This window comes from Pristis pectinata, chromosome 4 (genome assembly GCF_009764475.1).
Source record: "Pristis pectinata isolate sPriPec2 chromosome 4, sPriPec2.1.pri, whole genome shotgun sequence".
Taxonomy (NCBI): Eukaryota; Metazoa; Chordata; class Chondrichthyes; order Rhinopristiformes; family Pristidae; genus Pristis; species Pristis pectinata.
The window spans coordinates 94,582,457-94,610,071 of NC_067408.1; the positions used below are offsets into that span (position 1 = coordinate 94,582,457).

General features: G+C 41.3%; 1 protein-coding gene across 1 annotated transcript in view; it reads right to left on the reverse strand.

Moving 5' to 3' along the window:
- Nucleotides 1-15,883: 15,883 nt before the first annotated feature.
- dusp27 (dual specificity phosphatase 27) overlaps nucleotides 15,884-27,615 on the reverse strand; it is a 31,891-nt gene continuing 20,159 nt past the window's right edge. Inside the window, exons 5-6 of the mRNA XM_052014468.1 lie at nucleotides 26,201-26,418; nucleotides 15,884-18,696 (exon numbers count right to left, since the gene is read on the reverse strand). Coding sequence (XP_051870428.1) covers nucleotides 15,884-18,696; nucleotides 26,201-26,418 — 3,031 coding nt within the window. The remainder of the gene's footprint in view (nucleotides 18,697-26,200; nucleotides 26,419-27,615) is intronic.

Below are 27,615 nucleotides of genomic sequence, written 5' to 3' on the forward strand. Positions count from 1 at the left end.
ATGATGGTTAAATGTCAAACATCCTTTGATGTTATTTTTTTAAAGAATTACTCTTATTAATATAAATCAAGGAAGAAAAGTACATTTCGGTAGATAAGATCAATGACAAATGCATAATCTCTCATTATATTTTAACAATAATAGCTACAGAGCAAGACCACGGCAATCGGGACTTTGGCACCATGCCTGGTGCTGTGGTCCAGCGGCGAAGGAGTAATGCAGTGGTTATTGGGGATTCTATAGTGAGGGGAACAGATAAGAGATTCTGCGAACCCGACAATGAATCCTGGATAGTGTGTTGCCTCCCTGGTGCCAGGGTACAGGATGTCACGGACTGGGTCCAGAATATTCTGAGGGGAGAGGGTGATCAGCCAGAAGTCTTGGTACATGTAGGTACCAATGACATAGGTAGAAAAAGAGAAGAGGTCCTGAAGGAGGATTACAAGGAGCTAGGAAGAAGGTTGAGAAGCAGGACCTCTAGGGTAGTGATTTCAGGATTACTACCCGTGCCACGTGCTAATGGAATTAAGAATAGAAAGATCAGGCAGATGAATGCGTGGCTGAGTGACTGGTGCAGGGGGCAGGGCTTCAAATTTCTGGATCATTGGGACCTTTTTTGGGAGAGGCATGACCTATTCACAAAGGATGGGTTACACCTGAACTCCAAGGGGTAAAATATCCTGGCGGGAATATTTAATTTAGCTGTTGGGGAGGGTTTAAACTAATCTGGCAGGGGGATGGAAACCAGGATGTTAGGATACAGGATGATAGGATAGAGGAAGAGGTATATAGGAACAAGTCCAAGATAGTGTGCAATGAAGATGGTAAGAAGGACAGGCAGGTGAAAAGTCAGGATAATTTGCTGAACAATAGAAGTACAACAAAATCAGTAGCAGATACTGGCCTAAATGTACTATATTTAAATGCACGTAGCATTAGGAATAAAGTGGATGACCTAGTGGCACAACTACAGATTAAAAAATATGACATTGTGGCAATCACCGAGTCATGGCTTTGTGATGGATGTGATTGGGAACTGAATGTCCAGGGGTACACAGTGTATAGGAAGGATAGGCGGGTGGGCAGAGGGGGTTGTGTGGCCTTGATGGTTAGTAATGATATAAAATCAATAGAAAGGAAGGACATTAGGTCAGAAGAAGTGGAATCCTTATGGGTGGAGCTAAAAAATAGCAAGGGTAAAAGGACAATAATAGCAGTTATATACAGGCCCCCTAACAGCAGCCAGGATGTGGACTATAACTTACAGCTAGAAATAGAAAAAGTGTGCCAGAGTGACAATGTGAAGATAATTATGGGGGATTTTAACATGAAGGTGGATTGGGAAAGCCAGCAAAGCAGTGGATCTCAGGAGAGCGAGTTTGTGGAATGTCTACAGGACGGCTTTTTGGAGCAACTTGTTGATGAACCCACCAGGGGATCAGCTGTTTTGGATTGGGTGCTGTGTAACGAACCGAAGGTGATTAGGGAACTAAAGGTAAAGGAACCATTAGGAACTAGCGATCACAAAATGATTGAGTTCAGTTTCAAATTTGAAAAGGAGAAGCTGATAGCAGGTGTATCAATATTTCAGTGGAACAAAGGAAATTACAGTGGCATGAGAGAGGAACTGGCCCAAATTGATTGGAAGAGTAAGCTAGTTGGAGGGACGGCAGAGCAGAAATGGAAGGAATTTCTACAAGAAATAAGAAAAATGCAGGGTAGATATATTCCAAGAAAAAAGGTTTTGAATGGAAAAAGGGCACAAATGTGGATAACGAGAGAGGTTAAGGCTAAAATAAGAGCAAAAGGGAGGGCATACAAGGAAGCAAAAATTAGTGGGAAAATAGAAGACTGGGAAACTTTTAAAAACCTGCAGAACGAAACTAAGAAGGTCATTAGGAAAGAAAAGATGAATTATGAAAGGAAGTTGGCAGATAACATTCAAAAGGATACTAAGAGTTCTTTTAAATATATGAAGAGTAAAAGAGAGACACGGGTTGATATAGGACAAATCGAAAACGGTGCGGGAGAGATTATAATTGGATGATAGAGATGGCAGAGGAACTAAATGAGTATTTTGCATCGGTCTTCACTGTGGAGGACATCAGCAATATACTGGATAGTCAGTGGTCTCAAGGGATGGAACTGAGTTCAGTTAAGATTACTAGAGAGAAGGCGCTAGGGAAGCTAAATGGACTAAAGACAGATAAGTCTCCCGGACCGGATGAGGTGCACCCCCAGGTTCTGAAGGAGGTGGCTTTAGAGATTGCGGAGGCATTGGTGATAATTTTTCAGGAATCAATAGACTCCGTCATGGTTCCGGAGGACTGGAGGGTCACAAATGTAGTTCCGCTGTATAAGAAAGATGGGAGGCAGCATAAAGGAAATTACAGACCTATTAGTCTGACATCGGTGGTGGGAAAGATATTGGAATCTATCCTCAAGGATGAGGTTATGGAATACCTAGAGGTGCAAGGCAAGATAGGTCCAAGCCAGCATGGTTTCGTGAAGGGAAGATCCTGCCTGACCAACCTATTGGAGTTTTTTGAGGAAATCTCAGGTAGGGTGGATAAGGGAGAGGCTGTGGATGTTGTGTATTTAGACTTTCAAAAGGCCTTCGACAAGGTGCCGCACAAAAGGCTGATTAATAAGACGAGAGCTTATGGAATCACAGGTAGGATAGTAGAATGGGTGGAGCATTGGCTGGTAGGCAGGAAGCAAAGGGTGGGAATAAAAGGATCCTGTTCTGGTTGGCTACTGGTTACTAGTGGTGTTCTGCAGGGGTCGGTGTTGGGGCCGCTTCTTTTTACTTTGTACATTAATGGTTTGGATGATGGAGTAAATGGTTTTGTGGCTAAGTTTGCAGACGACACCAAGATAGGTGGAGGAGTAGGGAGTATTGAAGGAACAGGAAGGTTGCAGAGAGACTTAGATAGTTTAGGAGAATGGGTAAAGAAATGGCAGATGAGATTCAATGTTGAGAAATGTGCCATTGTATACTTTGGAAAAATAAATAAACGAGCAGGTTATTATCTAGATGGGGAGAAAATTCAAAGTACAGAAGTACAAAGGGACTTGGGGTTACTCGTGCAGGATACCCTAAAGGTTAACCACCAGGTCGGATTGGCGGTAAGGAAAGCAAATGCTATGTTGGCATTCATTTCGAGAGGTATAGTGTATAAAAGTAGGGAAGTGTTGATGAAGCTCTACGGGTCACTGGTGAGCCCTCATTTGGAATACTGTGTGCCATTTTGGGCCCCATATCTTAGGAAGGATGTACTCATGTTGGAGAGGGTTCAGAGGAGATTTACAAGGATGATTACCAGAATGAAAGGGCTTACTTATGATGAGTGTTTATCGGCTCTTGGACTGTACTCACTGGAGTACAGAAGAATGAGAGGGGACCTCATAGAAACATTTAGAATGTTGAAAGGACTGGACAGAGTAGATGTGGCCATGCTGTTTCCCTTGGTGGGTGAGTCCAGGACCAGAGGGCACACTCTTAGAATTAGAGGGTACAGGTTTAAAACAGAGATGAGGAGAAATTTCTTTAGCCAGAGGGTAGTGAAATTATGGAATTCTTTACCATGTACAGCTGTGGAGGCCCAATCATTGGAGGTGTTTAAGGAGGAGATATATAGGTATCTAATTAGTCAAGGTATCAAAGGAGATGGGGATAAGGCCGGAAATTGGGGCTAGATAGGAATAGTTTTAGTTTAGCTCATTGAGCAGACTCGATGGGCTGAATGGCCTACTTCTGCTCCTTTCTCTTCTGATCTTGTCTTGTGATTTGTATCCCAATATATTATTTTTAGGTATAATACATTAAAGAAGAGCATTTCAGAAAACATGTTTAAAAGTAGTCATGAATCTACTTTAAAAAAATTGCCACCTTCAGTTTTAACATTACTTTAGAAGGAAGTACTTGATTGCATATACTTGATAGATTGATTCCTAAAATGGTTGGATGGGAGATAGCAGAGGTTGGGGGCAGGGGGGCGCAGTGGAAGGGGAGAGAGGCCCCATTTGGAGGAGTGTCCTGTAAGGTTACATTAAGTAAGATTGACCAATTCTCATCAGTGTTTAGAAGGATAACAGATAATCTCTCTGAGCCATACAAAATTGGCCTTTTCCCCTAGGTAGCACAATGGCACAGCTAGTAGAACCAACGCCTCAAAATGCCAGAGACCCAGATTCAATCCTGACCTTGGACTTTATCTTCATGGAGTTTGCACGTTCTTACGGTGACTGCATGGGTTTCCTCCAGTTGCTCTGTTTTCCTCCCACATCCCAAAGAAGTGTAAGTTGGTAGGTTAGTTGGCTACTGTAAATTACCCTTCATGTGTAAATAAATGGTAGAATCTGGGGGAATTGATGAGAACATGGGGAGAATAAAATATGGGATTAATGAAGGATTAGTATCAATGGGTGGTTAATGATCAGTGTGGAAATGATAAGCGGAAGGGGCTGTTTTTGTGCTGCATATCTCTATGATTCTATAGGCAGTATAGAACTAGTGGGCATAACGTCAGGATGCGGGGTCAGCCTTTTAGGGATGGCATGAAAAAATCATTTCACAGCGGACTGTAAATCTTTGGAATTTTCTGCCTTAGAGGAAGAAGCTTGGATGGAAACATCACTATTTTCCTATTATATGCTGCTTTGGGCCATAGTACTAATGGCTAGAGAGATGAGGGATTTGGGAGAAAGCAGGAACAGCATACTGAATTTGGCTGATCAGCCAGGATCATATTGAATGGTGGAGGAGACTCAAGGAATCTTCTATGTCTGAATGGCCTTCTCCTACTCCTAATTTCTCGGTATCTCAGTTTCTCTGAGGGGCAATGGTCTGAAATCTGATATATTCCTGAAAAGTAACTGATGGGTCCTGATTATGAGTTTTGTACGACGTGAACACAAATAATTACATTGCTATCAATGTAATTCGTAGCTTTACCCAATACCTGTTGGAAAAGAAAATGGAAATGTTAACATAACAAAATTGATACAAATATCCAGGGAGAACACAAGAACACAAGAAAATTAGCAGGTGTGGGCCACCAAGCCTGCCCTGCCATTCAATATTTCTGCTGGTCTCAACTTCTCTTCTGTGCCAGTTCCCTATAACCCTCAATTACTCGATCTTTCATGGATTTATTTATCGCCACCTTAAATATCTCTAATGGCCTCCGCCACCCCTGAGTGCAGAGAAATCCAGGGATTCACTACCCTCTGAGAGAAGAAATGTCTATACATATCAGTTTAAATGACTGGACTCTTATTTTATAGCTGTCTCCCATTGATCGTGACTCTCCCACATCTCAACACCTACCCTCAACCCTGTCAAGTCTCCTTAGATCTAACATGTTTGAAGAAGGTCACCCCATTCTAAACTCCAAGGAGTACATGCCATTTAGGAATCTAAATAAACTACACCTGCAGGTTGCCCTCCGTCAACTCTCCCTGCCACCTCCTCAGAGAAATGGGAGACCCAGCATAACCTGAATTGCTACAGTAAAGATGATGCATCTTGATTATCTTTGAATTAAAAACGCAGCATTTGGAATTTTCATCAATCTTTGCTTACCAGTCATTGCCCTATATTCAACCCCACACTACGCCTTAACCCTCAAACTACACACCACTGCAAAAATCAACCACCTTTTCAAAATGCAAAAGTGAGGCACCAGCCATTTAAAAAAATCAGGCTTCAGTGGAGGATATTGTATTTAATGTTATATATGCATGAATTTTATATAATTAATAATGGTAAATAAAAATTAAATATAAGTTTATCAATATGTTCTTCACTGGACTTTAACTTGGAAGATTACATGTATTTCATAGGAATAGAACACAGGAATAAGATGGAATGTAGGAAACATAGCATGGATATTTGTCTTTTGGCCCACTGAGTTTACACTAACCATGAAGCATTCATTTACACTACCATTCTAATCCCATTTTATTTTCATTATGTTCACATCAACTTCCCCCAGATACTACCATATAGATTCACCTATACACTAGGGACAATTTAAAGTGGCCAACGGGCATGCCTTGGGATATGGGATGCATATTCCTTTGGAGAACTCAGAGGAATCCCATGCAGTCACAGGGAGAAAGTGCAAATTCCATAGACAGCACCAGCGTAAGGATTGAACTTGGGTCTCTGGAGCTGAGGCAGTTGCTCTCCTTAACATGTGTTATCCACTGAAGTAGTGAATGACACTACCGCAGGACCAATTATAGGAAAATTTGAAAATTAAAATTTGTAAAAATAGCATTGGAAAATTACAGTCAAGCACAAATGTGCTCACACCAAACCACCTGGACGGGTCAGTGCTGCTGTAAAGGCTGTGAGGATTGTGGTGGACAGCTTTGTTTCTATGAAGGATTGTGTGGGTTTTAGTCAAGAGCTGTCCTTAGCTCTAGCAGGCATGATTCCTGTGGAAATGAACAATGTGAATTCCCAATGTGAATGATGATGGAGTCTTTCCTTATGGAGCAATAGATGAAGGAATGGCTGTGGCAAGAATACCAACCAATGGGCACATGGTGGACAATAAATGCCAGTGGTGCCCACATCTCAAAGTACGAATTAAAAAACCCTGATGAGTAGCAAGACCACATCTCCCGTTCTATCTCCATGAAAGCTCACAAAGGTATAAGCCAGTTTTGGAAGACCAGCAGTAAACGTTTAGTGAATTAGAAAGTACTTTTGAGGGAGCTATTGCAAAATTTTACATGTATAATTTATGTGTTTATCACTAAACATAAACATAAAGTTAATTAGCTACCTGCTTCTCTGTGAATAGTTGTAACATTTAAATGACTGCTATTAATAAATAACTGTAACAGTTGAAAGTGCATTTGAATTCTAAGCATAGCAGCAACAGCAATACTAATAAGTGCTTTAGTAAATAATATACCACCAGAATTTCAATAATAATATGCATCAGAAAACATCACGTGTAGGGTGGAAATATTGATAATATAAAAGCAAACAATTGCAATAGAAGTAAAGTAGTTTGAAGCTGGAAATGAAAAAGAGATTGCCGAAGTCCTACCTGGATTGTGTGATGAACTTCAAAAAATTACGGCAGAGCTGCAAAACAGAATTGATAAAATTGCAGAAAAGTAATATTGGCGTTTCTATTAATAGCAGGAAAATGCAAATGTCAATGAAGGCATTCGCATCTTGGGAGAAGCAACTTAAACTACAAAAACTATGTTTATATTCTTTCAAGTATTAGTATCATGTTGTTCATAGTACTTCTGGTAGCCAAACATTTTCATATCAAAGGCTGAAAAGGTAGTTTTTAGCTTATCGATAGCAATAATTTGCAAACACAGTTAAGCATATTTGCTTCTGAGGAAAACCAGCTTGAGCTACATTTTATGTCCTAGTAGTTGGTAAGTAGAAATGTCGCTGCACTACGGTTCATTGTTCCATTTTTTAGGGACATGACCAGCTTGGTTCATGGGGTTAATTGCAGGAATAAGTGGGTCTGAGGTCTGGGATTGGGGTCAGAAGATAGGTTGCAAGTCCCAGGAATAGCTGAGAGAGAGGCCAGAGACCCCGGATATGTGCAAGAGGAAGGTCAGAGACTTTGGAAGTGGGTGAGAGATAGGCCAGAGACACCAGGAGTAGATTGCTGTTTACCACCTGAAAACCAGATGGAGTCACAGGGCAACCCTCCAAAATGGCAAGAAACTAGCTCATAATATTGCAGTTCCCCAGCATTGAGTCTGTAAGTCTATTAATACTTGATCCGGCCAAATAGAAGGGAGAAAGAGGTAGTGAAGACTGCTGTGTTTGCGTGCTGGACAGCAACACTTGATTTTAAGGTCACAGCAACTGATAGTAAAGTAAAATTAAACCTACATGAACAATGTACCTTTATAATTAGTGGAACAAGCAATAAGTAAAAGTGCAAACTCACAAAAGGCTGTGGCACTGTTTTGACAAGAATAGAAAGAAAATGGCAGCTTAAGCACAGGCAGACTCCCTAGTCAGCCTGGGGTGCATAACAAGGTCTGTGAATCTTCCACATTCTATACAGAAAAGATGAAGATTTTCCTGGTGCATTGTTTCCTTGAGATGGAAGATAGTAGCGAAAATGAACTGGCAATGAATATTAAAATGCAGTATTATAAGAAAACACCATTACTTGTGAGACCTGGCTCCAATGTGTATCACAAACTTACTAACATAGCAGCTACACAGATATGGCATTTGTATCATTAGTCCAGAAGCTGGAAGAAAACTACAACCCACAGCCATCTGAGAGACAGAATGCCCTTCAGGAACCATCTCTTTGGCTGTTGGAGGAGGTGATTGAGGAAGACCCTCATGATGACCTTCCCTGTTACAAATAACAGGGAGATCTTTCTGTAGTTACCACAAACAAATCAAAAGTTTTCTTGAAAGTGATGATGCTAGTGATGATGTTCCCATGCACCTGAAGCTCTTGTCCTTTGTGGTAGTAGAGGTTGTGGTTTTTAGAGGGATTGTCAAGTTAATCTCGGTGAGTAGTAGTACTGCATTTTGTAAATGGCACAGAGTGCTACCACTGTACATTGATGATGGAGGAAATGAACTTTTTAGGTGATAGATGGGGTACCAATCAAATGGACAACTTTGTCCAGGATGGCATTGAGCTTTCTGAGAATGATTGGAGCAGCACTCATACAGGCAAGTAGAGGGAATTCCATCATGCTCCTGACTTGTGCCTCGCAGATGATCAAAAGCCTTTGGGATGACAGGAGCTGAGTCTTTTGGCACAGGATAACCAGCCTCTGACCTGCTCTTGTAGCTACAGTATTTACATGGCTGGCCCAGAAGAGTTTCTGATCAATAACCTCCAGGGTGTTGATAGCGGGGGATTTGGTAACGTTAATATTTTTGAGTATTAAGAGTGCATGGTTAGACTCCCTCTCACTTGAGACGGTCATTGGCTGGTACCTTTGTGGCACAAATGTCCCTTGCCACTTATCAGCCCATGACTGAATATTGCCTGGGGCTTGCTACATGCAGACACAGGCTACTTTGTTGACTGAGGAGTTCCCAAAGGAATTGAGAACATTGGGAAAACATTGAAATGAAAATGTTTAATCATCATTGAACATTCCCAATTCTGACCTCGTGATGGAAGGAAAGTCATTAATGAAGCAGCTGAAGATGTTTGTGCCTTGGATATTGCCCTGCGGAACTCATATACTGATGTCCTGGAGCTGAGGTGATTGACCTCCAATGACCACTACCATCTTGCAATGTATGAATCCAACCCTGGAATGTTTTCACCTTGATGCCCAGTAACTTCAGTTTTATGGTGATGCCTTGATACCACACCCAAATATTGCCATTATGTCAAGGACAATCACTTTCAGCTCAACACTGGAGTTCAAGTCAATGGTTCATGTTTGTACTGGGCCGAGATCTGGAAATGAATGATCTTGACAAAACCCAAAATGGGCATTGGCGATTAAGAGCCACTTGATAGCATTACTGACAACTGTTTGGTTAGTAGTTAGCTGAACTGAAGTTATCCTGCTTTTTGTAAACAGGGCATACCTGCACAATTCTCACATTTTCAGGTAGATGCCAGTTTTGTAACTGTAGTAGACCAGGTAATGTAGATGCACAGCTGGTTCTGGAGCACAGGACTTCAGTAGAGTGAATTGAATTGGTTCAAGACTGCCTTGAGTGATGCTGGGAGTCTCAAGAGGAAGCCAAGATGGCTCATTTACTTGGAAGTTCAGTCCGAACATGGTTGTCTTTAGTACTCACATGAAAAATGGGGGAGCTCCTTGGAGCCTTTAGCTGTTTGGTTGTCTGCCACTATTCCTGACTAGATATGACAGGATTGCAGAGCTTTGATCTGAGTGATGTTGCAAGATTGCCTGGCTTCGTCTGTTATATGCTTTTTCTTTGCTGTTTAGCATGCATATATTAGCACCAGGTTAGCATATCATTTTTACATAAATCTGGTGCTTCTCACTGCACTCCCTGATGTACTTGTCATTAAACCTGACAATGATATCAAGGTTGAGAGATGATCATGCCAGACCATAGGATTACAAGTTGTGGTGGTGATGATCCACCAGTTTTGAGATTCCACCTCTATTCTGACTATCCCATTTCATATGATTGTTGTGCCACACGACACGATGGAGGCTGTTCTTGTTGTGAAGATCAAACTTTGTCTCCACAGGAATTGTGCAGTGGTCACTTCTGCCAGTGTTATTATAGACAGATCTATCTACCACAGGCAGATTGGTGAGGTCAAGTAGATCTATGCCTTGTGTCAGATCACTCACTACGTATTGATGACCCAATCTGCCAGCTATGTCCTTCAGAACTTAGCTGCTCAATCAATAGTGGTGGTGTTACTAAGCCACATTTGATGATGGACATAAAAGTCCCCATCCAGAGTATATTCCATGCCCTTTCTTGTACCCACCACTGGTTTTGTCAAATGAAACTGCTACTAAAGTTTTAAGTATTAAGTTAAACTCTAAGTTAGGATCATGAGTTGCTCTTCAAAATAGTCTGCTTATATGTCTTATGCCAGATGTAAGCTCAGAATTTACATTTCCAAATTTCAGTATCTGTTGTTTTTTTTTCGATCGGCTTAATGGAAAAGACCATAGATAATAAGCAAGAATAAGCTTGCTCTAGGATGCCCTCTAATTCTGGTGCTAAAGGAGAAGATGACAATGAGTAATTTTGTCACAGGTGTTATCCTCATGCCAAGCTTTAATTATAGTGAGCATGCTCATGACAAGCTGGTAGCCTATTGCTGGGGAAAGAGAAATGTTAGATTGGCCATTAGGCCCTCTGTGCACATGTGGGTATTCTCTGTATGAAACAACAGACAAGTCCTTAGAGTCATCAAATGGAAATCACTGTTCTTTGAATAACTTAGAAAATTTACCCATGCTTATGAAATTTCAGTTTGGAGTCAATGGAAAAGAAAATTGTGCATGCTACGCAATGGGTGCTCGAACTGAAACTAGTAGTTTTTTTCTCACTTTCTGACAGCAAAGCTATGCCCCTCCACCATCCCCAACAAGTTGCATCTTTATCATTTTCAATTACTCAGAAAAATTACTGTTCCAACTGTGAAAACAGTTCCTTCATGTGTGTCTTGATAAATTGAAAGTTGTTGGATTGAAGTTGTGCTCTTCTGCCTGTCTTAGTTGAATGCTTTCTGACTACTTCCTGTAAAGAGCATGAGCGTGAACACAAACTAGGTAGACAATGTCTGGCCTGAAGGCTCCCAATAATGATCCCAATGTCATGCTGTTATCTCACTAGATTAAGCAGTATAATTCCATAGCTGGATCATCGGTAACGTCATATCATCTCAGAGGAGTGAGTGGGAATGCTGAGACCAAGATAGTAGCTAAATCAAAATTCCTAACCCATGCAAGTCTTTAAAAATTGGAGTTCATATAAACACTATTTGAATGCTTAGGGTGTGCCTGAAGAGCACCGTCAACATAAGAAATGTGTTCTGCACAGTAGGGTTGTTAAGCCTTTTTATTCCCTGTAAGTATAAAAGTATGTTACCCAGTTGTGTGACTTAGTAACATGACTTTTTATTAACTATATATTTCTAATTTTATTTCTGAAGCTACTTTGATTTTGAAAGTGCTGTATGGTTATTTATAGAGATAGTAGATGTGTAAATGGGAAGGACACCTTCAAGTTGCGAACCCTTGTGTGCCATACAAATCTGCACTTTCATTGCTATCATCAAAAATAGTCATTCTTCCCAACTAACTTTGAATGCTCTGGATGTTTAACTTTTAGAGCTTTGCAAAGGCTACTTCGCAATGAAAATGACAATGTAGCAAATCACCATTAATTATAGCATTCTCATTGAAAATACATTTTTAGTTATTCAAAATAATCTACCCATTATTATAGGTCTACAATGAATACTGGTTCTATACAAGGGCTGTCTTATTCAAGGAAACAGCAGAAGCAAGTTAGATAGTCACTGAATGCACAGCATTTATTTCTATTGGATAAAATTCACCTTACATTTTTTGTGTATGCCATTGATTCTGAAAGACACATTCATTTTATAAAAAATACATTTCTATTTTTGCTGTCAAATTTGATTCATGAAAGGGACTGCATTTATTTCCTTTCTGTAGAATTGCAACACTAGCAAAAATAAAGTAATAAACCAAATATATGAATAATTTTGTTTCTCAAATGGTATTTTTCTTGGAGATGTAATGTATTATGTGATCTCAGGTAATCTTAGAATGACTGCAGGCAGAACCACAATTTGGTCGTTAATAACATTCAATCCCAAGTACGAAAGGACTCAATGTTCGTGTCCTGTCTGAAGTCAAGGAGAGGCTAGTGACCTCCCCCCACCTTACAGGCATAACTTCTAGTGTCTCTTCGTCCAAGTAGACCTCTGGGACCAAAACAAAACAAATTGCCTTGATTATTGGTCAGATGTTGTACAGGCATGACAAATGTTCCAACATTCTATCCTGTAAACACTGGGGATTAGAATGTGCCATGACTTCACAAGGTGTCCCATGCAAACCTAAAAATATAATTCCAAAATATTACAGACTGAATTCTGTATTTTGTAAAACAGTATTCAATTAATCATTGAAGTAAATGGTTAATATGCTTTAAGGTTTACTCCACCTACTTCTGGCAGGTATTAGCTGAGCAGTCTTTATTGCCCATGACAGTCAGCACAAACTCATGGCCCAATGTACCCTTGAGCACCTCCTACCCACAGCACCCCAAAAAGAAGTGCCAGTGAATTCAGAATTTCCCATCTATGAATGAACAAGAAAAGTCCTGGACTTTTAGACAACTGATTGATAATAATTTTTCTATTATGCTGAACTCCTCCTGAGTGCCATGAAATTCTCCAGTGGTTATTGAAGCTGTGCAGGCAAGACCTAGCACAGAAATAGCAACTCCATTCATCTCAGTGACGAGGTAATTATTAGAATTTACAGATTTTTAAACTCTGATTTTCCTTAAATGTTTTAATTGTTTTTGAAGTGCATTACAGTTTAATTTTAAATTTTAATAATTAATATGTATTTTTAAAATTGTTTTTGTATAATTTTGGATAACAGATGAATTCAGAAATTCATAGGTCTGGCATATTTTCCCACCTGTGTATATGGTTTGGCACAGAGCATCTCCAGCCTTCTTCCTCCCATCAAAAGGGGAGCCGATCTCCTTGCAAGACCTTATAGCCTTTGGGGTGAATGAAACAAGCACAGCTTTTCATGTCTGGACTCTGTTCTGCCAGTTTCTTCTGTTGTCCTCCAAAATACATCAAGTTCCACACTCAATCTGTCCATTCAAATACTGGAGTTGCAATCATTGTTATTTTCATTCACACCAATTGATCAGGAAATCCCATAATGGTATGGAAATGCAATAGCATAATTACTGGACAAGCATCCAAAAGGTCTGGCCTATTGATCCAGAGACCAGAGATACTGGGGAACCATAGTTGCTGTGGAATTTAAATAAAAGTATAATATTGTAATACCAGTAATGATAAGCCTAAATTGCTGCAAAATCCCATTTGATTTACAAATTCCCTGCAATGAAAGAAATCAGCCGTCTTTAGCTGATCTGACTCCAGACTTAGGAATGCAACTGACTCCGTGCTGCATTCACAGTTCATGACCAATTAGGGAAAAACAATAAATTCTGACATTGCCAATGGTGTCCACATCCCATTAAAAGCCACCTTCAGCCTCAATGCACTTGCATCTTGGTTTCCAGGGTGCTACCATCCACCATATCCTGCTTGCATGCAATCCTTTATAACTGTAGAATTTGTTTTAGCATCATAGAGCATCTGCTAAAAATGTCACAGAATTATTAAGGTTCTCTGGGTAAACTGACTATCAATCCTTTTCTCCCCCCAGTTCTCTGGGGAGATTTTCAATTTTCTGCTTGGGAAACCTATTTATGGTTACTTAATGAAGCTATCTGTAAACAGCATAATACCTTTATTCAATGTTGCATTTATTTTAGAACAGGCTCTTCTTGATTGATACTGGCTGAATGAATAAATCCCTGATAAAATAGCCAAATAAAGGAGAAATGACAGGATCGCTGCAGACAAGAAGTATTCAGATAAGCAATCCACAGCACTGAAGCAACTAATGGGAAGATAGGTTACGTCTACAATTCCATTATTCCACATTATACAATATTAATTATATCTTGGTTTTGTTCTGTGAAGTGTCTTGGTATATTTATTATATGAAAGTTGCAAAATAAATGTAATGTTATGAAAGTCAGATTGTTAAACAACATTGTAGTTTCTCTACAAAGTTCCACCAACTTGAAAGACGTGATCATAACTCAGCATTGTACCCATATAGACATTACGCATGTACACGCACTCCTATCTTGAAAGGAAATTATATTCAAGAGAAACATTGACAGATCATTTCCGTTAGCTTATAAACACACAATGAATGTGAGTGAGGAAAGTGAATAATGAATTCTACCATTAAAAGAAATAAGAACAGGAATGGGCTATGTGACCACTCTAGCCTGCTTCTGCAAACAATAGAATCATTACAGATCCTCCACCTTTAATCCTATTTCTAGCCCCTTCGCCATATCTCCCAATTCCCTTGTGTCCAAAATCTATAGAATAGAGAATTCAAGACATTCACAAGAATCAAAGTAAATAAATTTCTCCTCAGTTCAGTCTCGGATGGCCATCCCCTTGTCCTGGAACCATGCCCCAAATGGTAAACTTGATAGCCTCTCAACATATCCCAATTAACATTCCTTCCTCAACATTAGTCAGTACAGACTGTTTGCCGTATATGACTGCCAAACTCACAGTGCAACTGCAATTACATTGCAAAATAATTTTATATGAAGCACTGAAAGATTTTTTGAAAGATGTTATAAGCCATCTCTTCCTTCCATTCATTCACTGTACCACATCACTAAATGCTTGTATCATTGTCTTGTTATAACAAAAATGATGAATAACTCTTGTCCCTCCACAGACAGGAAAAAACATTGCCAACCTCCTCTTCACAACATCAGTAAAATCACTGCAGTATGAAATCACAAATATTATGGCATAGTAATATTGGATGAAGCTATGCTCAACTGGTTTCTGCTGCATTCATATCTTGACACAATGAAGTATACTACATAACTAAAATGCAGACTGTGACCAACTTAAAGATGTGAAATAACAACTCACTTCTGACTTGCTGAAGGAGAAATGCCAGGGTTGATTTTATTTCCAGATGCCAAGTTATCAACAGTCAGTAATACTTGCAGGACTGAGTTGGCAATTTGAGTTGGGCCATAGGCAGATCTATATTGTATTCCTGCTCTTCCAGCTTTCATAGAGGAACATTTACTTTGAAAACTTTTCTTTGCAGCTTCACTTTTCCCAACAGGACCCCAATTTTCATTTGTTAATGGGCCAGCACTGGAGTCTGGCAGAAGACTCATCTGCCCCCCCAAACCTTGTGTTAAAACTGCAGATGGGTGAAAACATAGGAGGAAATGAAATTTCACCAGCTACATTCCTGCCAATCAAGAAGAATTAAACTTACCATATTTCTTTCTAAGTATAAACTTGGTGTTAAAATCATTCTATAACAAAAACAAACTTAACTGATTTAGGTACTCTGTGGGATGGTTTTATCTTGGGTAGAAATCACAGAAATTTGGACTGAACTGGGTGGCCAATGATCTGGCACTTTGGAGTATGAGCTTCAGAGATTTTAATTCCTGAACCTAATTTATATGATACACAATGAATTGAGGGCCAGTAGGGGGTTCTATTCTCATTTATTGTTTCTATTCTACCAGTCATTATTGCATTTATTCATTCTGATACTTTTTTTTATCCTTGATTCTAATTTGCTGATGACTCCTCCAAGCAGCTATAATCTTGTCATCTTCTTCATCACTGCTGTTCTTTGATGCAGTCTTCAAACCTTTCTTTGCTGTCGGATTCTCAAGGTCACTGTCATTAACTTTTCCACTGCCTTGTTGTTCTACAGATGCAAAACTCTGCTTAAATTTTCTCTTTGCATGCATCTCCACCATATCATCATTCTGTTCAGTCTCCGGGCTGTGCAACCGAGATCTCCTGGGGATAGGGTGAGTTGCTGGTTGTTCAGACAGCTGCCAATTGTTGCTTGGGCATGGAGGCTGCATTTCCATGAATGACCTTCCAGAATAGGATTCTCTGGAACTACCTGCCTCATCAGCCAATGGTCTGCCAAAAGTAGAGTATTCCAAATCAGATGGAGGGACAGAATATTTCAGCTTCATTTTGTTATCAACTTCCCTTGATTTATAGGAAGAAATAGATTTCCTGGATGGATACTCTCCCAAGTCTCTCAATTGTGACTTTAAATCATCTCTTGTAACATACATATCTGATCCTTCCGCTGCATTCAACAGGAGTTTTGACATCGACGCATTACCAAGATCATGGAGGTAGGAAGCCCGAATGGGCTTTGTTTCACTTTTTGTAATCGAGTCATATTTTGTATTGCTAACAGATACATCCTTGACATCACTAAGCCATTTATTGATACTGCGAGTTGGATCTGGAATACTTGATCCTGCACATGAGAGATTCCCTGAGATATTAGACTGTACTTCAAACTTATCTGTCCCGAAGTAGGGTGAAAATCTTGAATTTGTCTCAACCAAATCCTCATCTTCACTTTCATCCTTCTTTTTCTTTTTAAACAATGTGCTGCGCTTATTGTCAACAGTGACCTTTTCTTTTTTGTATGCATCCATCTTATCTTTCATCTCACTCTTAATCTCTTTGTTCTTGCAATCTAATTTTTGAAGATTAATTTCATCTGCAAACAAGCTGTACAGTGGCTTGCTTGTTTTGGTAATCTCTTTTGAACGCAAGCTTTCAGACTTCAAGCTGGATAGACTGCTGCATGACAGGACAGACTGTGTTTCTGCGCTCTGAGCTGCTCTAGACCCCTGTAGGGAACCACTACTTTGCATGCTGAGGTGTGACATTTTGTCATCTTCGTTGTATCTTCCAGTGGCTCGGAGCTGACTGTTTTTGTCCAGTGGTGCTGCAGCATTCATGATCTCACTTTGCTTTATTGCAATCTGTTCACTCACCACAGAAGCAATCCAATCCTGAATGCTTGAGAGTGATACACTAGCATCAGGATTTACTTGCAAAGGTGGCATAGGAACTGTTGTAGTTGAGGCAGTTCTGGCTCTGGACATTGAAGATGCACCACTCTGCATGCTCAACATTGAGGCAGTTTCATCGGTTGCACTTCTGTCGGGCATTTTGGACCAGAAGAGAGAGAGTGGGACACTTCCACTCATGGAACTCCCTGTCTCACACTCAGATAAGGACCTGCTCTCTTCCAGTGTACGTTTGGAGCGTTCCAAGAGCTCAGCACGTCTTTGTTGAGTTCTCTTAGATGCAATATCTTCATCTTTTGCCAAATTGATCACCTCATTTCTGTTTTCATTGCCCAGCTTTTTCTGATGTTTCAACTTCCAGCTCTGATAGGCTGTCAGGTTGACATCCGCAAAAGATTTTCTCTCCCCTCCCTCCCCCTCCTCACTTGCTTCGGTTTTATTCTCAATGTCTGCTTTCGAATCTTTTTTGTTCCATCCAAATTGTATCCGTTTGATTTGCCACCTTTCCAGAGGGGTCAGCTTGTCTTTGTTCTTCTTGCAGAAGTTATACATAGAGCTAGTTTCTGAGCAAATGGAACTTTCTTCATCTGGGTCTCTCCCCTTTTCACCAAACCTAAAAGAAGCTATGCTGCTACTGTCATCACCTCTCGCAGCTCTCTTACTAATCTCAAGCAATCGCTCATCCCACATGTCCCAGGTGCTGGCCTCAGTGGATAAGGAGTCATGCCGAGCTCTGTGTGGCTTCTTTAAACATTCTTCCAAACATTGTTGAAGAAGTTCACTGTCAATACTGCTAACACTCTCGGTGCCATCTTGGTCACTGGCAACAAGCTGTCTGCTTCTTGCAGTAAGGGACTCTGCATCTTCTTCATTGTTACTCAGGCATTGCCAACTTGAATCCATTTCAAACTTTTCATTTTTACTTTGCCATTCTCTAATTAGCCAATCAGCATTGTCCTCCTTCTCAGGATCTTTGGGGAGTTCAGGACTCTCCTCTCTTGGTTTGTGAGTAGGATCTATTGGTGACAAACCTTGTTTTGCTCTCCATTCTTTATAGATTCTTTCCTCTTCCTCTTCATCAATTAATGTATTTTTGGAAGCAACATCAGTCTTTGCAACAGAACTCATTAAGCTGCCAGCAATTAAGCTTGATGCATCTTCTTCCTCTTCCACCATGATAGAATGTGCTTGAGCCCCCATGACGCTCTGTGTCTCCTCTTCAGCCACAGATATAGAATGGGCTTTTGCTTCAATCACCGAACATTGGCTGAGAGTCTCATCATCATCTTCAAGATCACATTGACTACGCTCATCCAAAAGATTCTCATTTAGTTCCCTAAGTTGCTTTATGAACCCCTCATTTGGGTAGATTGGACGTTTTTTCCGCAGAGTCATTAATGCCTCCATGACTGTCATATGGTGAAAGGTCATAAGGTAGGCTGCCACAAGTGCTGCTGGTCGACTGGTTCCCATTACGCTGCAAACCAGAACTTTACCTGCAGAAAAGGAGAAAAAAGAATGTGCAGTGTTATTGTCTGCAGTAACCTTTTTTCTTTTAACCTTTCACTTTATCTATTTTACCTTTCACCTCACTTTTCGTCTCCATATGGGAACCAATGATAAAAGAGTGTTGAGGTCTCACAGAAAGAATTTGAGGAGTGAGGAAAAGGATCTCAAAAGGTAGTAATCCCTGGATTACTCTCAGTGCTGTGTGCTGGGATGTGCAGGAATGAATGGCTAATGGGTGGCTGGAGAACTAAAGTATGAAACAAGGTTTCAGCTTCCTGGGTACTTGAGACATGCACCTTAACTCTACTGTTGACCATTGTCCACATAAAAAAAGGTTTACTAGTAACCTGGTGAAAGATTCAAAGTAATTTGGCAAGTAGATGGGCAGCAAGAAGAATTATGAGACTGTTGCCAAACAAAATTGCACTCGATTAATAGTTCAGAAATAGGAGGAACCTGACAGAGATGTGAGGCAGCTTAGGATGAAATTATAGCACATATAGATAAGTGCACAGATCAGGTTAACCAGCTGGGTGAACCACAGCCATAATTCACCAGCAAGGATTATGATATTGTGAAGTATTAGTTTTCTCATTTAAAGGAAGGAAGGAAGCATTGGGATCTACAAGATATTCAGCAAAGAGCAGGAAAGGGGATGTGTTGCTTAAAGAAGTATTAATTAAAGAGTATGAGAAGGGAATGATGTAGTTTAAGGATGAAAGACTATTTGGTTAGAAGTAAGGAATAATAAAGGACCTACCACATGAATATGTGCACATTATATGTTGGCCCACTGAGTTCACACTAACCATTAACATCTATTTACACATGACCCACAATATTATCGTTCTCCCCACATTCCCATCAGCCTCCCCCTGATTCTACCACTAACGTACACTTGGGCCAACTTATAGTGTCAATTAACCCACCAACCCACACATCTTTGAGATGTGAGAGGAAACTGGTACACCTAGAGAAAACTCACACCTTCACAAAGAGCACATGCAAACTCCACAGGCAGCACCAGACTGAATTTTATTAGCTGCACCACTATGCTGCCCTTTGGCAGTTCTTTGGTAGATCTATCCAGTTAATCCATTGCCTCTGCTCTTCCTGAAGCCCCTGAAATTTTACATCATTAATTATACCTATCCATTTTCACAGGTCATTGTGTTTCAAGCCGTGCATGTCAGATTACAATTTACTGTGTAAGTAGTAAATTCTCTTACTGTCTCTGGGCTTTGATGCTGTGTCATCTGGCACCGATTTACATTTTTCAAAAGCCATTCATAACCCTGAAAACCTCCATAAGGCAAATTACAATAGGTCTACAAAAAGGTGACAAAGGGAATTTAAACATTTGCATATAAACTGATAATGTGACAGGATGATGTGTAAAGAGGGAAGGAAATTCCTAAATGTGTACCAGAGAACTTTCTTGATCTGGGTGTTTCCTGCCCAACAAGAAAAGAAGCACTGAATGATTCTGGGGCAAATGAGAGAATATTTCGCAAATTTCTATAACTTTTCTAAAGGCATTGATGGGGCCATGATCAAGCATAAAAGTAATTAACTGGAAGAGGGCAACTTCAACAGGTTGAAATAAAATCTGGCTTTAGCAAATTAGAATCGAAAACTGGTACACAGCACCGTATCTAAACAATGGGGGGGAGAGGGGTGGGGGCGCTGACCTTCAAAGAGATGACTTGATGATTGGGTACAGCGAGTTTAGGAAGAGTGCCTTCCAACACTTTAGCTCACTGGATAATTAAAGGTGTGCAGTAATAAATTGGATTGCATGTACAATTATTCCATGCTTGTTTAATCTGGTGCTATCAACATCTCAGATCCAGTCTGCCTGCTAATTATCCTAATTTCAGTGTCCAGCCAGTGTTAACCTCAATGTTACTCACCCTAACACCTGACCAGAATGGGCAGGTCTTATGAGGCGAACTAGCTTGAATTGCTTAAAGTTAGCCTCTTACCAGGAAGGTGCATCGTCTCCATAGCAGACGATGGGAGCCCTTTTGGAGATTACTGCAACTTTAGAGATGACACAGCACATTAAGGGAGAGAAAGGGGATGCCATCATCTTTGAACTGTGCCTTAAGGGCTCTGGCAGAGGTCCTCCACATCATTGGGAGGTGACAGGTGTTAAGGTGAAAGCTCAGAGATGGCCCTTAGTTTGGCTCTTCTGTTGGTTTTATAAAACTTATCCCATTACTGCACTATTTCACCTTGCCGGTCAATCTCTCCTGCCTGCCATCCTATCACATCCTTTTGTGCTCCCTTCCATTGTACCACCAAGATGGCTGCCGTTAGGTAGCCATCCACTCTTAGCAAACGGCAGGGCACAACACCCTCATACATTTGGCAGTAGGAAAGTAGGCATTGGCAGACCCGAGAGCAGGGCTGGGTGCACTGATGGGAACGGGGCTCAGAGTGTGGTCAGGAATGCGAGTAGGTGTGTCCTGACAGGGGAGGAGCTTGTGGGCACCCGGTTGGGGGGTGATGAGGCTAAAGCCAGAGGAGACGAGGTCAATGGTGGTTTGGGAAATGACAGTATCATATAAAAGGTCATGAAGCTCAACTCTAGCAACTTATTGATGCTACTGAATCTGAGGTGGCATCTTTGACAGACTAAAGGTCATATGTTATGATTGATGCTGTCAGTTTAACAATGCCCTAGTCTTATTACTGAAATTCTGAAAGAGGAAGGGCCAGAATATAAGGTATCCATGTTTGCCAATGACACAAAAATAGGTGTAAGGACAAGTTGTGATGAGGATGTTGTGATTCTGCAATGGACATAAGTAGATTGAGTGAGTGGATAATGACTTGGCAAGTGATATTTAAAATGGGGAAGTGAGGGGTTATGAACTTCAGTAAGAGGAATCAAAAGGCAGCTTATCATCTGCAAAAAAAGTGAAGTACAGCAGGATATAGGCGTCCTAGTGCATGAATCACAAGAATTTAGCAGGCAGGTGAAGCAAGTAGTTGAGGGGGTAAATGGCATGTTGGCCTTTATCACGAAGGAGTTGGAGTTTAGAAATCGGGAAGCTTTAGAAACATAGAAACCCTACGGCACAATTCAGGCCCTTCAGCCCACAAAGCTGTGCCGAACATGTCCCTACCTTAGAAATTACTAGGCTTACCCACAGCCCTCTATTTTTCTCAGCTCCATGTACCTATCCAAAAGTCTCTTAAAAGACCCTATCGTATCCACCTCCACCACCGTTGCCGGCAGCCCACTCCACGCACTCACCACTATCTGAGTAAAAAACTTACCCCTGACATCTCCTCTATACCTACTCCCCAGCACCTTAAACCTATGTCCTCTTGTGGCAACCATTTCAGCCCTGGGGAAAAGCCTCTGACTATCTACCCAATCAATGCCTCTCATCATCTTATACAACTCTATCAGGTCCCCCCTCATCCTCCGTTGCTCCAAGGAGAAAAGGCCGAGTTCCCCCAACCTACTTTCATAAGGCATGCTCCGCATTCCAGTCTTTGTTACAGTTGTATAGGATGTTTGCAAGGCCACACCAGGTGTACTGCATACAATTTTAATCCCCTTGCTTAAAAGATGAAGTAGCATTGGAAGCAGTCCAAGAGAGATTCACCAGGCTAATTCCTGGAATGAGAGGGTTAGACAATAAGACATAGGAGCAGAATTAAGCCATTTGGCCCTTTGAGTCTGCTCCACCATTCGATCATGGCGGATTTATTTTTCCCTCTTAATCTCATTCTCCTGCCTTCTCCCTGTAACCTTTGACACCCTTACTAATCAAGAACCTATCAACCTCCACTTTAAATATACCGAATGACTTGGCCTCCACAGCCGTCTGTGGCAATGAATTCCACAGATTCACCAACCTCTGGCTAAAGACATTCCTCCTCATCTCTGTTCTAAAGGTACTATATGTCCTTCTATTCTGAGGCTGTGCCCTCTGGTCCTAGACTCTCCCACTACTGGGAACATCCTCTCCACCTCCACTCTATCCAGGCCTTTCAATATTCGGTAGGTTTCAATGAGATCCCTCCTCATCCTTCTAAACTCCAGCAAGTACAGGCCCAGAGCCATCGAATGCTCCTCATGTGTTAACCCTTTCATTCCCAGGATCATTCTTGTAAACCTACTCTGGACCCTCTCCAATGCCAGCACATCCTTCTTTTGATATGGGGCCCAAAACTACTCACAATACTCCAAATGTGGTCTGACTAATGCCTTATAAAGCTTCAGCATTACATTCTTTCTTGCAGGCACAGTAGTGTAGCGGTTAGCGTAACGCTATTACAGCGCCAGCGTGGGTTTGCTCCGGGTGCTCTGGTTTCCTCCCACATTCAAAAGACGTACAGGTTAGCAAGTTGTGGGCATGCTATGTTGGTGCCAGAAGAATGGTGACACTTGTGGGCTGCCCTCAGAACACTCAATGCAAAAGATGCATTTCACTGTGTGTTTCAATGTACATGTGACTAATAAAGAAATCTTATCTTATCTATATTCTAGTCCTCTTGAAATGAATGTTAACACTGCATTTGCCTTCCTTACTACTGACTCAACCTCCAAGTTAACCTTTAGGGAATCCTGCACACGGACTCCCAGGTCCCTTTGCACCTCTGATTTCTGAATTTGCTCCCCATTTAGAAAATAGTCTACCTCTTTATTCCTTCTACTGAAGTGCATGACTGTACACTTTCCTACGCTGTATTCTATCTGCCACATACTGCCCATTCTCCCAACCTGTCCAAGTCCTTCTGCAGACTCCCTGCTTCCTCAACCCTACCTGCCCCTCCACCTATCTTTGTATCATCTGCAAACTTGGTCACAAAGGCATCGATTCCGTCATCCAGATCATTGACATATAACGTGCATCTTCCGAATTACTCCCAGAAACTCCTGCCATTGCTGCTCTACCGTCATCCCTGCTAGGGTCCCCTTCCAATCAGCTTTGGCCAGTTCCTCTCTCGTACCTCTGTAGTTACCTTTACTCCTCTGTAATACTGATACATCCAATTTTAGCTTCTACCTCTCAAACTGCAGGGTGAATTCTATCATATTATGATCACTGCCTCCTGAGAGTTCTTTTACCTTAAGCTCCCTAATCAAATCTGGTTCATTGCACAACACCAAATCTAGAATTGCCTTTTCCCTAGTGGGCTCAACCACAAGCTGCTCTAAAAAGCCATCTCGTAGGCATTCTACAAATTCCTTCTCTTGGAATCCAGTGCCAACCTAATTTTCCTAATCTACCTGCATATTTAAGTCCCCCATGACCACTGTAACAATGCCCTTTTTACATGCCCTTTCTATCTCCTGTTGTAATTTGTACCCCACATCCTGGCTACTATTCAGAGGCCTGTATATAATTCCTGTCAGGGTCTTTTTACCCTTGCAGTTTCTTAACTCTACCCACAAGGATTCTACACCTTCTGATCCTATGTCACTCCTTGCTAAGTATTTGATTTCATTTTTTTTTAACCAACAGAGCCACCCCACCTCCTCCACCCACCTGCCTGTCTTTTTGAGAGGATGTGTATCCTTGATGTTTAGCTCCAAGCTGTGATCTTCTTTCAATCACGACTCTGTGATGCCCACAACGTCAATATCTGCCAATTTCTAACTGTGCTCTGAGCTCATCTACCCTATTTCGTATACTGCGTGCATTCAAATATAACACCTTCAGTCCTGTGTTCACCACCCTTCTTCTCAAATTTATCTCCATGTTACCTGAAGTTAAATTCTTGTCCCTTTCTAAACTTTCTGTCTTATTCTTTATTCTGGAGACTTCAGTAACCTCTCCTGCACTCTCCTTCCCTTTTACTTTATCCATACTTTTCCAATCTGTTGAACCCACCCCTGTACTACTTCATTTAAAGCCCTGTCTTCAGCCCTAGTTATGCTATTTGCCAGGACCCTGGTCCCAGCGTGGTTCAGGTGGAGGCCATCCCATCAGAACAGCTCCCTCCTTCCCCAATACTGGTGCCAATGTCCCACGACTTCAAACCCACTTCTCCCACACAATCTTTGAGCCATGCATTTAACTACCTGATCTTATTTGCCCTGGCTTATTTACCTTATTTGCACATGGCTCAGTTAGCAATCCAGAGATTATTTCCTTTTTGGTTCTGCTTTTTAATTTAGTCCCTAGCTGCTCAAATTCCCTCAGCAGAACCTCTTTCCTTGTTGTACCTAACTCATTGGTAACCACATGGACCATGAAAACTGAATCTTTCCCCTCCCATTCCTCTGCAGGTCGGATGAGATGTCCCGAGCCCAGGCACCAGGCAGGCAACACAGCCTTCTGGACGCTCAATCCTTGTGACAGAGGATTGTGTCTATTCCCCTGACTATACTATCCCCAATCACAACTACATTTCTCTTCTCTGTCCCCTCTTGAATGGCTCCCTGAACCACGGTGCCATGGTTCGGTTGCTCATTCTTCCTACAGCCCCCACTCTCATCCACGAATTTGAAGTAGTTAATCTAATGGGTGTGACTGCCTCCTGAAACACAGCATCCAGGTAACTCTCCCCTTCCTTGATGTGTTGCAGCATTTGAAGCTCAGATTCCAGGTCATCAACTTTGAGCCTGAGTTCCTTGAGCAACCAACACTTGTTGCAGATGTGGTCACCAGGAACCACAAAAGGGTGCACCAGCTCCCACATCATGCAGCTACAACACATCACCTGATCCTGCATCCCTACTTTATTTAATTAGTTATAATTTGATGTCTTTTTGCTTAACTACTATAAAAAAACCTTACCTGTTCTTACCTGCTATTCACCTGTGCGTCCTTCGCCAAAGCCTCAGAATTCCCACTCCTATGCTGGCCCACTCTCACAATGGCCACTCTATTTTACCCTACCTTCCTTTTATTGGCTGAGTTGCCACACACTTAGCCAATCATACAACTTAAAAAAAACTGCTAGCTCCTCCTCTCTGCTGCTCTAGTTATCCAGGGATAGGGCTGTCCCATCATGAGAGGCTAAACAGGTTGGATCTGTATTTCTTGGAGTTTAGAAGAACGAGGGTTGATCTTATTGAAATATGTAAGGTTCTGAGGAGCCATGACAGGATAGATGTCAAGATGTTTTCACTAATGGGAGAGTCTCGAATGAGGGAATATAGTTTCAAGATAAGGGCCTGCTTATTTAAAATTGAGGGATGTAGAAATTTCTTCTCACAGAGAGCAGAGAATCCCTGGAATTCTCAGGTTAGTACATTTGAAGTATTTAAAGTGGAGGGAGATAAATTTTTGAAAGATCAGGGAATTCAGTGCCATGGGGAATTGGCACAGAAAAGGCATTGGGCCTTGGGTAGATCACCCAAATCAGGGCAGGCTTGAGGGGCCAGGTTGCCTATTCCTGCTCCTATTTTCTTGTCTTTGTGTGTGTGTGTGTGTCTGTGTCTGTGTGTGTGTGTGTGTGTGTGTGCATGCGTGCATGCGTGTGCACACGTGAGCACGCTAACCTCTGTGTACTCCTTACCTCTGCACGTCAAAAGAGCTTCATCCATAAACTCTGCAGCTTTACGGAAATACTTGGACAGGTCAAAGTCAGGGAAGTCATCAGCTTCGATTCCGAGGTACTCAATTTCCATTCCCGTGTAAAAAGCTTTTGAGGTGTAGACACCTGTACCATGGGCAGCATTGAGGATGTGTGTGATCCCCAGTCGCTTCAAACGACCCTTATTCACAGCTGCGCTCCTGGATAAACAAAATTAAAATCTGTTCCTATTTTCCAAGAGCATGAGCAAGACAAAAAGATAGATATTAGAGCATACAAGTGCAGTTCCCCAGCACAGAAGCACTTTACATGGCAATCTTTATGCCAAGTGCTCAGATTTTGCAAGCTCCCATCAGCTTATTATTGTGCACCATCAGCACACTTCGTGGCCTGCACAATTCAGGATCGATTTTCTTGTGCAAAGACTCAACAGGACAAGTGTGATAGTCTGGAATGTGGCTAAAGGTGTTTCGGCCTATTTCTGTGTGTTCCTGTCCAAGGAGCTACATTACAGCAGCAGAGAGAGAGACTGGAAGCATGGATGAAATCCGTCAACTCCGCAGATGCTCTCATGCCTCCAGAAGTGAGCCTTGTACATCATTGTAAAAAAACCAGAATCAGATACACACATAATCCCACCTAAAGTTTAAAAAAAAGTTCCACATCATTCAGGAAAAGGGATTTTGGCCTTTATTGTATATGTCCGGCCATGTAGGCGATGAAAGTTGTTTAACGGCAGAAATTCAGAATCCGGAAGAGTTGGCTGATGTTTCTGTTCGGGAGAACCTGATGCAGGGCTGTTTCCACAGAACAAGAATTGGTTCATTCCTTATCTTATATCCCAAGCATATCAGTGCTCAAGGAATTTGGTGTTCATATTATTTTTATTTTGCTTACTCTCATCTGGGGTTTCTTCCCCCATTCTCCCTGAAGCCACCATCCAAATACAGCAGACAGAATCCCAAAACACATCCCATAGAGGTCCAGGTATATCTTGGGATCAAGAATCAGGTTCCCAAATCAACATTTCCAAAATGGTATAACAAAAAGAAGGAAAAAGCACAACAAAGTCAAAGACAAAAGGTGCCTTTTAAGGGGTTTTGGTGATTTCTGCTCTGACACCTTAATGACATTGCAACCAATGTTTTTGGAATACCTAATGACTTTGTGCTGGAGGCAGAAAGAGACTTGATGCTTCTCCAGAGGTAACATCTAAATCAACCTTGGAATCAAGTGCAGATTTTTGGCTCTCCAGCTACTGTAATTATACCCGTGTTGTCAGTATAAGGGAACATGACTGCAAGATCTCAAGCTGATTGCTACATTTTCTACTTCAGGTCTTCCCAAAATATTTCACAAATAAGATAAACCATCTTTGAAATATACAACACAGTGAT